The sequence below is a fragment of the Gambusia affinis genome, linkage group LG02 (genome assembly GCF_019740435.1).
Source record: "Gambusia affinis linkage group LG02, SWU_Gaff_1.0, whole genome shotgun sequence".
Classification (NCBI taxonomy): Eukaryota; Metazoa; Chordata; class Actinopteri; order Cyprinodontiformes; family Poeciliidae; genus Gambusia; species Gambusia affinis.
The window spans coordinates 32,253,656-32,264,573 of record NC_057869.1 but is presented as its reverse complement, the minus strand read 5'-3'; the positions used below and the strand labels follow the sequence as shown (position 1 = coordinate 32,264,573).

General features: G+C 38.1%; 1 protein-coding gene across 1 annotated transcript; it reads right to left on the bottom strand.

Annotated features, from left to right (window-relative positions):
* Positions 1 to 1,033: 1,033 nt before the first annotated feature.
* Positions 1,034 to 4,870, bottom strand: LOC122845761 (hatching enzyme 1.2-like). Its single transcript, XM_044142166.1, has 9 exons — positions 4,735 to 4,870; positions 4,406 to 4,409; positions 4,248 to 4,325; positions 3,973 to 4,128; positions 3,737 to 3,857; positions 3,371 to 3,549; positions 2,492 to 2,573; positions 1,799 to 1,923; positions 1,034 to 1,206 (listed from the first exon to the last, which is right to left on the bottom strand). Coding segments are annotated over exons 1-9 (852 nt in total). The 5' UTR covers positions 4,840 to 4,870; the 3' UTR covers positions 1,034 to 1,204.
* Between the last annotated feature and the right edge of the window lie 6,048 nt (positions 4,871 to 10,918).

Here is a 10,918-nt window from a genome sequence, read left to right as displayed (position 1 = left end):
TCTGCTGTGAGTTCTGTGAATATTTCCACCTTTTGGCACCCTGCTACAGTAAATTTAAAAATGTACATTTTAAATGAATATGTTTTTATGTCCCCTTTTCTAACACATAATACATTTCAGTACAACCAACTAGTGAACGTTTTGGCCTAGATGCACAAATCCCCCGGAATGCCATTTTGATGGTGGTGGCAGCATCATCCTGTGGTGATGCTTTTTGTCAGCAGAGATGGTGCAGCTGTTCAGAGCTGCTGGGAAGATGGATGGAACCGAATAAAAGGCTATCCTGGAAATGAAACAAAGAGCCTTGATAACAGAGCAGAGCTTCAAGACATAAACCTGAAGACTTTCAGCTGTTATTGCAATAACACATGGTTTCACCAAACATCAACTCCTTCTTGCTGAATGCAAATACATGCCACACTTTTCAGATTACTTAAAAAAAAAAAATGAAATCCATGAATTATTGTTTAACATTTTTGTACTACTTTATGTTTTCCTCAAAAAAAAAATCTTACTAAAATAAACTGAACTTTGTGATCTAAATGTAGCCACAGTTTGTTGGTAGTTCCAGTTTCTTGCGAGTTAGAAAACAGCTGATTATTGTTTTGGTCATGCTGTCCTTGGTTTTTATTATACTATATTCTTATTGTAATTATTTGATTATTTATTGTCAAATGAATCCCATTATTAAGTTATTAGCAGGACTCCAGAGGTCGAGGGTTTTCTGTTACCAGGAGCATGAAAGCAGGAATGCATTCAAACATCGGTCATCAGAATCTGGAGTTTGGTTCCTCTGTTCTAAAGGCTTACTCATGCTTATTTATGTGAAGATATATATTTCAGATAATTTTGATCACTTCACTCTAGAAAATGTGTAAAATCTCTGATTAAAAGTCCAGATTTAATGACATTAAATCCCACAATGAAGGGATGTTTGTTTCTCACTGGAATGACTGAGTATTCAATGCAACCTTCTGCGCTAAATAGAAACTTCATTATAATCAGGTTGTGAAGAATGCTTCAACAGCTCTAATCATTTTGAATGAAACTTTATTTTTATTTCCAGTATTTTATTTCTTCTCAATTTGGTTCACATTCACATCAGCATTTAATACTTTTGGAGTTGCCAACCAAAGTGCACAAATCTGTGCCTCCTTCCTTGGTATCTTCTCATGTCAACAGCTTTGTGGGTCACAGCTGAAGTTTCTGCAAAACAAATTCACTTTAGTGATGGAGCTTTGTTGAACCAATGATAGTAAACGTAGGCCGGCTGGTCACTGACCATCAGAAGCTGCTCAGTTAGATGTTAATGTTAACAGTATAGGGAGGAAACAGGAGATCATGGTGGTAAAACACTTCTACCACCTCTTTGTTGTGGTTACTACTTTTCTAAGGGTCAGAATGACCTTCATAGAAATCGACCAGGTGACTGTTATTGTTGTTGACAGTCGATGGCAGTCTTCAGATGTGTGTAAACTATATGTTAGGTTTGGTCAAACCATGCAAGAGACCCTCATATTTTATTATTTTTAGATCATCCTTTCTCACCCTCTCCCCCAAAGCCTCAACAAATAAACAAAAATCTAATGTTTAGTTATCATCTGGTTTGATCTCAGTTTGAAACCCCTAAAGAACAGCTTTATAAAAGTTCTAAGCTGAGCTGAGAGCGGACAGGCTTCTTCATCTCATGTGTCAAACTGAGGAAGATCCATTTTTTTCTTCCCCACCTAGAGTACAGTGAGAATGACTGCTGAATACTAATGAATACTGGTAATAGAGTACAATTTGTTACACTTACAGCATTTGTAGAGTCTGTTCAGCCTGTCAATATCATTCTGGCTCATCTGTGTGGCCTTGCCAAAGGACACGTTGCTGTAAGGAATGGGCTCCATGGTGGGAAGGTTGTTCTTGGAGAAGGCATACCTGAGGAGAGGCAGGTTCCACATAGACAGGTGATCACACCCAACACTCCTCTCAACTCTTTAGTGGGTGGAAATATCCTCAAGGCTAAAATGGTACAACTCAGCCATGAGTCTTCTTACCAATGATGTCAGCCCTCCACAGACTCTTTGATTAGGCTTTGAAACAGCTGCTAATTCTGTGGAGAATTAGCTTTCTCTAATATGTGTTTTCATGGTTTTCTAGTTTATCGTAGCAGAAATTCAGTGTAGTGTTCTGTGTGTGCATGTGACATGAATTTCTAATGTTTTTATATTTTCTTTTACTAAAGATCCAACCAAGGACAACATCAGCCTGTGGGTAGAAAACCCATGTACAAAACAATGGTTGCTCTGTTTCTCACATGTAACATGGTTTAATGTGCCATCCTTGATAAAATAAATTTGAATCGAAAAATATAACCTCCTGATTTAAAATCTACAATTAAAGAATCAAAATTCACTAAATATCACCAAGTACAGCCCAAATGGAGCAAGATTGGAGAAAGGAAATATTTTAAGTGCATTTAATAAAAAGCAAATTGTTTCTTTACCTCTCATATTGCATGACAGAGTTGTAATCATAAGGAGTTCCCTGGTTCAGAGTGTTAATCTTATAGAAGTTGTACTCCATGCCTGCAGAGAATAAAGGAGAAATGCATAGTTTTAGGTTTGACTGAAACGGGTCTCTGTGCCTCGGTGTAGAACTGGGACGGTCCAAACTATGGATCGGTTTGAAGTTCAGAGAAAAAAAAAATAGTATGAATACTGAGCATGCTGCACCTCTGCAGCAGCTCAGCCACTTCTTTACATCATCCTGCTTTAAGACTTGTTCTGCTAAATGAAAACGTCTGCATTCATAGCAACAGTGTCTAAGAACAGTCATTACTTTCATGTTTGCTCCATGTTTCCCCCCATAAGAGTCATTAATGATGGGGAGGTTTACAAATTTATATATTTAGATTTTATTAATATATACATCTATACACAGGCTATGATTAATTGTAGAATATTGCAAGCGAACAAAGTTAAAAATATAGTTGAAAACATCAGGTTGAATTGCACCCCGTGTTCTAATCTGCCACCCACTGGTGAAAACTGGAGTACAGGGTAGTTTTCTAGTTTGCCTTCATACATCCTGAAAACCTTTCCTTGGTAGCAAATCAATTTAGTTCCACTGGTTTCAATATCTCAGACTGATCAGGGATCAGCTGCAGGCTGCTTCCAGTTGGTGCGCAGGGCAGCAATGGAGCTAAAAAACCTTTACAGAGATATCACTCTGTCACAATCAAAGTGAAATAAAAAGATTGTGGACCTCATCTCAACAATCTTTAAAGTATTGTCCCATCAGTGTATTTCAACCAGAGGACTACCAAGTAACGACCAAGCTCTCATGAACCAATGATGGGCGGTGGATGATGGAAGTGTGCCACCTTCAATGATGTTGTTCCAGTGCACTTTGATGTGGTTGTCCCTGTCGGAGCGGGTCTGCTCGTGGTTGAAGCCCAGGGCATGCAGCAGCTCATGTTGGACGGTGCTGTGGTACAGGCAGCCCTGGCGGCTTAGAGACACCGTCTGCCCTCCACCCACACGGCCCACGTAGGAGTAGCAGCTGCAACCACACACATCCAATAATGAAGCAAACCTGATTTTAACTAACCAATCAGTTTTATACCAGCACTGCAGACTGATTAGCCAGTCTTTAGCTCATCTGAAAGTGTGGATTTTAGCTCAGCATTTAGAATTACCACTCTGAACTAGCATTTAATGTGGAAAAAAACAAAAAAAATGAGACGCACCCGTTCCTAGATTCAATGCTCAACCATTCATGGTCACCGTTCTGGTAGGGCCTGAAGCGGATGCAGGAGACCTTGGAAAACGACTCCAGTCCACGAACAATGATCTCTCTCTCTCTGTCAGCTGTCACCATCGGGAAACATAGAAATTCCAGATCCATCAGGTACAGGTGGATTCAGATCAGCTGTTCACCTTTGTGTTCTCAGTTCTGTGGGAAAACCAATGAGCTGCTGCTTACAGTAATGGTTGGCAATGTAGTAGGGGATGTAGACCTTCCCATCAGTGTATTTCAACCAGAGGCAACCACTGGAGGTGCAAGGGTCAGCGTTTCTGTTCGCTTCAGGCAGTACAGCAATGTCTCCTCCAATGAGGGCCGGTTCATCAAAGTCAGGAGCTGCCAGACACACACAGCTACAGCTTACATCATCTGGTTGCATGACCAGGTTTTTCCTTGGAGTGGATATTTTGTGCAACAGATAAATGTGAGCATTGCTGACTGGAGTGTTGACCTACTGCGGTCTCTGTTGGCTCTCTCCAGCAGCTCACCAACAGACAGCTCCTGGGAGGTGTCCAGCTCCAAGGTAGCAATCGCTGTATGAAATAAAACATTTAGATACAGCTCAAGATTCTTTCAGCTTTAAAAATAAGAGTGCTGCTAATTTCTAACTTACCTTCCTGTCCTCAGTCACCACAGCACAAAGAACAAAAAAAGAATTGTTATAAATGCATATCAGAGACATTCTGCTGTTGAAAGTAGCTTTTGTACAGTCAGCTGAAAATGTTGTGTTTTAATCATTTTATTAACACAACTACATCCAAAATATACTAATAAGTGTTTTATGTATTTATTAAAATCTATTTTGTTGTTTCAAAATGTTCAATTTTAAGAATTCTTCCGGGCATTAGGAAGTTTGTCACGTATATTAACCTTTCTAATCTACTACAGAGCAGCAATTTCCAGTTCAGAAAATTGTTGCATGCCAGCACTGGACATGTTTACCTCAGCCCAGGAGGAAGACAGACACACCAGAACCACAAAAGACCAAGAGAAAACCTGCATGGTTGCAACAGACCTGTGAGAGACAAAAACATGGCCATAAAACATGCAACTGCTGATTCTGTGAGTGCGAGTTGTCAGCGGTACACAGAGGCATGTTGCTGTTAGATTTGTGGATCTTACCCAAAAGCCAATAACTCTCTACCAGCAAGGGAGACGTTTTATACTCACCATTCTGCCAAATGCAAATAAACATTTGAGTATAAGTGCAAACATTGCAGCACACCTTTATCAGAGTAAGCTGAAGTTTCTGGGTTTTCTTCTGGGGTTATTTGCACAGGTGTTTCCAGAAACAGGCCATCAGTGTGGAACATCTTACCCTCCACTGGTCACTGACTAATGCCTGATTTTTGCTGTTCACACAGCCTCTGAAGCTCCTCTTTTAAACTTCTCATCAGAAGTTGTTGAAAGATAGTTTTATTTGATGGAGTCTTTCAGTTATTCCTTTTTTCTGTTTTACTTCTGTTGGATTTGGTGATACTGTGATGATACCAACTGCTGCACAGAGGACGCTGTTTCCACCACACAACACCTGAGCCTGAAACACCTGGAGGAGAAGAACACTCATGTCGCTGTTTTTGGACTTCAGGTCACCATTCAGCACAATCATCCCCCAGCAGACCAGCTCCCCTTGGGCTCAACACCCTCTTGTGAAACTGGCTGCTAGATTTCCTCACAGACAGACCAACTCTCACAGACTAAGTCTGTGAGAGTTGCGAAAAATACTTCAAGGGTCATCTCCCTCAGCACTGGGTCCCCCTGCGCTGTCTTCTGATCTCACTGCTCTTCACTCTGATGACCCATTAGGAACCACATCAAGTATGCAGATGATACAACAGTGGTGGACAACAACAAACAGAGAGGAGGTGACACATCTGGTGGGCTAGTATGATGCAAACCATCTAATCCTGAATGTCAGCAAAATAAAATAAATTGTTTTTGATTTAATGAAACATCAGCCAAGTCACACACCCCTCCTCATCAATGAAGTCGCAGTGGAGCATGGTAGGACATTAAATTTCCAGGTCAAAGTGTCAGTGATCTGTATGTCCATAGATCACTGACACTTTGACCTGGTCCCTCCAGACCTCTGGTCTGATGAGGAAAGCTCAGCACTTTTTATGTCAGATGAAAAGAGCAAACCTCCCTCCTCCCATCCTTCTATAGAGTGGCAATAGAGAACAAACTGACCACCAGCATCTCCATCTGGTTTGAAGCATCTAACACCTCTGACTGGCAGCGTGTAGAGAGAGTGGTGAAGACAGCTGAGAAAGTCATCAGAACTGAGCTTCCTTCCATCTTTGATACTGCTCATAGTCACTGCCTGTCCAGGGCTCAGCCAATCACAAAGACTGGCTGCCCTCTCGGAAACGGTTTAGCAGCGTCAAAAGCTTTTATTGTATACATTTATATTGATACTTTTATTATTTCTTTGTTTTGTTTAATGGTATTTACACTTTATAATGTCTTGGGGGGAGGGGAGGGGGGGGGGGGTTGTATGTACCTCACGGGCTGCATTAGCTAATGAGGGCAGGCCCTATAAAAGCTGGTAGAATCATTGGGCCAATGAATGATTTGAGCTGTCGAGATGTTTGGCATGAAGAAATCAACACTTTGTGTTCCCCAGTGAAAGCAGTGAGGTACATTTTGTTTTGTTGTTTGTATTGTAAGTTTATGTTTTGTATTCTAATATTTGTATATGTTTTAGTTTTCACGGTGACTGAGGTAACTGTGGTGACTGTGATGATCATGGTGGATCTTCATTAAAGAAAATAAAATGCTAAATTTACTCGTCGAGACTGGCTGAGTAATTCAAGTGCTGGGGAGCTGCTACAAGTCCTTTTCCACCTTTACAGTGAAGTATGTCCTCCACATTTTCTCTGGAGATAAAATTAAAAAAATTTATTTTATGGTATTCGTTTAATGCACACTATCAAACAAATACAATTAGTATAATATAATTTAAAAGCAGCATTCATTCTTCTCTGATAGTCTATGAGGATCCCTCCAACTTTGCAAAAATTTGACAGATATATGCTTTGACAAATTTATATATATATGCACCCACACAGCCACACGCATATATGTGTGTGCGTGTGCGTGTGTGTGCGTGTGTGTGTGAACTAAAAATTACCCCAAGCACACAAGATAAATCATGAAAGCATACATTACAGATGGATTGTAGGAAGGGGAAATAAAGAAGTATGTTGGCACATTTTACAGATATACATGTCAATGGAATTATTTTCCAATGACATTAAAGAGAGGTATCAATCATTTTTGACACATTATTTTTGTATCAACTGTGAATTAAAACAAACATCTTTTTTCCCCAAAAATGATTCATATTTTCTTATCACTTTTTTATCTTGATTTCCTATCAAAAACAAACTTCTTCATAAAACATAAACAATTTAGTATTTTAATCAGCCAGGCGTATTAATAGTTTTGTGCTTATCTATATGGAAATATTGTATTCTATGCAAAGTTCTATGACTTAGTATTGTTCTTTGACTTCATATTTTTGTGTTTTTACTATGTAAAGCACTTTGAACTGCCATGTTGCTTAAATATGTGATACAAATAAATCTGACTGATGTTTCTGTCGGTTTTTAGTTTCATTTTTCAGAAAAAGTCATATCATTTGTGTCTACTTTCTACTGACTCAAACAAGCACATACTAAGAGCATATGGTTTGGTCTGGCTGTTTCACAGTGGGTGTGGGTGGGTCCATCATTTGGAGCTGTGGTGAACTGAATGTTCCAGACTGATAAGCCTGTTTTTTTGCAACAGAGAAACAGATGTTTGAAATTATACATATTATAGATGTTTTTAGTTTATTTAACAAATGAGCTAATAATAAAAAAAAGATCCACGTTAAATGTTAATTTAAAAAAAGTTTGATTTTAGAACATTTTGAAAAAGTGTGCAAAAATATGTAATGTGGCAGGAAAATATTTCCATCGCACTGTCTTTTTTTTTTCTTTTTAAAGTGTTTTTTTTTGTTTGTTTTTTTACATAGTCCAGCCACGTTTGTTTGCTTCATGTCTTGATTTGTGGTTTTGAAGCCGTTGATATATTTGGTAAAATTATGAGTTTTACACAACAATGTGACTCCAGAAAGCATTGCAGGCACCAGACTTCTGCAACAGACTCTTCCTCCTTTTTGTTACAACATACAAACATTAAACCTCTGTTTCTGCTTGTTGCAGTTATGAGAAGTTGTCACATTTTCAGAATATCAGAACCAATTGCCTGTGAATTTGTTATTGCACAAAGCTCTACGAATGAACCACATTGCCAAACATATAATTATTAAGTCATTTGTTTTGGCGCTCATCAATATTTTTTGTTTTGAATAAATTCAAAAATGTCTTAGATGTATTTTATTCTCTTGCATTTAGCTTTGTTTTACAATAAGTATATTTTTCTTGAAAATTGATTTTCTCTAGATTTTCACTGTCAGATAGCAAGTATGACAAACTTTAACCAATCAATCAATATTTTGGAATCTGACATTTTTTCTGGGGTATGTCTAGAAATTAAAGCTCTGCACATAATCAGTTAAACTTATTTTACACTGCACATAATGCAGAGTTTGAGATATTGTTCAGTTTGTTGATATATTACAGCTGACTGATTTGAATTGGATAATTGTATTAAATAGTTGACATAGTGTGTAACCACACACTCAGTGTGTAACTATTTGATTGAGGAGGATCATACTGAACTGAATATTTATTGGACTGACTTATTGACTTGGTATAAAGGAAATTATAATTTTTGGTTTTCTGCTTTCATTTAGATGTTTTCTGGTTTTTCTGAATACCAGATTATTTAATTGGCATCATATAAATGAACTGAACTGTCATCAGATCTTCTCCTTTACTATTGGAGGACTCCACACATAGAGTATGTAATGTGCAGTAGAATTATATAATTTCTTCCTTGGCAAAAGCGGCATGGTACAGAAAACAAAATGCTTACCTGACCTTCATATCACACTAATAGCTCAGTATCCAGGCAACAGAGACGATTTGCCATAGTAACGTCCTTGGCAGCTCTGCTAATCCACCTCTTTTGCTTTCAGAAAAAAGTTGGCAGAGAGATTCTGGAGTCTGTGATATGATACTTGATCATCACGATGGATGAGATGGTTTGAACTTCCTCCTCTCTCTCTGGTCCTGCTTTGTATCCATGAAGCCTCATTTTCACCTGCTCTGGGGCGTGGGGTTATAATTCATGTTTAATTAGAGCTTTTGAGATGTTAATCAGTTTTTACCAGTTGTGAAACAATATCTTGTTGCTACAGTTAAGCAACATGTATCAATAATTATATCCAGTTTGAATTATATCAGGACCTTGTTGTTATGTGTTCATAAATACGTTGTTAGTCAAAAACAATACCAACATTTTCAAGAAAGAAATGTTTTTATATGCACTGGGTCACTCTGACCTGAAAAGTCAATAAGAAATTCAGAATTTGACAAGCTGTGGAAAAAGTTGTTGTGTTTTAAATATTTAGGCTGATAGGAGACAGGTCTTAAAGATTCCTGGAAACTTTTATTTCTCTCCACCATGAGGTGAGACAAGAAATCTGTTTCAGCCTAACAGCTTGGATTGGTTGAGAACCCTAGACACACATAAAGAAGACAGGCTCTAGTATAGATGCACCCTGCTCTATGTGAGAGTTGTGGGTTCCTAGAAATATGTTTGACTATGGACCTTGTGTATGAAACAGGTCCGCTAGAAGAACCCTTCACATTGGCCCCAATAAAACAAACATAAACTGAGTCTCGAGTGATGATTTAGCTTTGTTATTTGCCTCTACAATACAATATGATGCCTACTCTCTACAATAGCTCTCTAAACTAATTTTACATGTTTCAATATACTTAATTTTATTGTGTGAAAGTTTTATCGTGTGGGGATAAGAGAAAATTCACAATGATTTTAAACATGTGTATCTACTCCTTGTTTTTAAAAGTGACTGCAGACAAATGATTGCAGGTGATGTAGTGCAGAGCCGTTGCAGCATGCTGTGTGATGGCAGTGGAATGTAGTTGGCATGGCTTGGAGAGGGGCCCGGTCCCAGGGCAGGAAGAAAGTCAGGAGGACACCGTTGTAAATGCACAAAACATTTTCTTTGAGACAATGATTTTCTAGAGAAAGCTTTCAACATGTTCTTTTGTAATGTAGGTGCCAGCAATTGATAGTGCAACTGTTCCCACATTTTAAAGAAGTAATGCAATGGAAATACTAAAGAACTGTTACAAATCTTCAACCACACTTTTAACCAAAAGGAGGTTGAGTACATTTTCACACCAGTACATATATGCAGAAAGAATAATATCTGGTCCATATAAAGCAATTCATTTCAGTTGAATTGTGTTATTTTAAACCTCAAATTCACAACAGATGTCTTAAAAAGTTCACAAGACAAACCTCTGGGCCAAGACATGACCGATTATATGGATTATGGAATTCATTTTGATTCTAATATGGTTCACTGAGCTAAATGATGAAGATGAGTTGGAAAAGAGGGGAAACTCTGATGTTATTCAGGATAACTTTCCAATAAACAAGCATATTTGCAGGTGAAATGGGACGAGGGTGTTTGGATTCCACCTATAAAACGATAAGCTGAGGCCAGAAGTTTTAATGGTTCAGCTAAAGTCTTTTTCCTAAAATATGAATTACTTCATAATACTAGAACTAAAATTGTGCATTGTTAAATCCAACTGTGCTCAGGTTCACATCCAATTGCAAAATTACTGTTAAATGTTGATATATCTCAGGAAAACTGGCTGATTGCATCAAATATTTGACTTTGCAATAATCCCTAATGCATAACACAACAAAACGCATCATCAACAGTGGAGAGGAAAAACTCTCCACTGTTCCACAAAAATAAAATACTTTATTTTAGCTTAAAAAAAAATAAAAGACTTTAGACTTGATGCAGTCTGGTGCACTTAGACTGGAGTCTTAACCTGGACTCCTGGTCTGTCACTCAAGTCTCAGTATGTAACAAATTTTAACTCATGTAATAAAGAGTGAAAGAAGCTGGTGAGTTAAACCAGTCAGTAAAGCAGGCTGATAAAATAAAATAACCAAACACCAGTGT

Bases quoted from the DNA above. Each gene is read 5' to 3' on its own strand.
- LOC122845761 (XM_044142166.1), bottom strand. From the start codon at position 4,839: ATGTTTTATGGCCATGTTTTTGTCTCTCACAGGTCTGTTGCAACCATG. The intron at 4,129-4,247 runs GTAGGTCAACAC...TGTGTCTGGCAG, and splicing joins GAGAGCCAACAGAGACCGCA to CTCCTGACTTTGATGAACCG. The intron at 3,858-3,972 runs GTAAGCAGCAGC...CGATGGTGACAG, and splicing joins CTACATTGCCAACCATTACT to CTGACAGAGAGAGAGAGATC.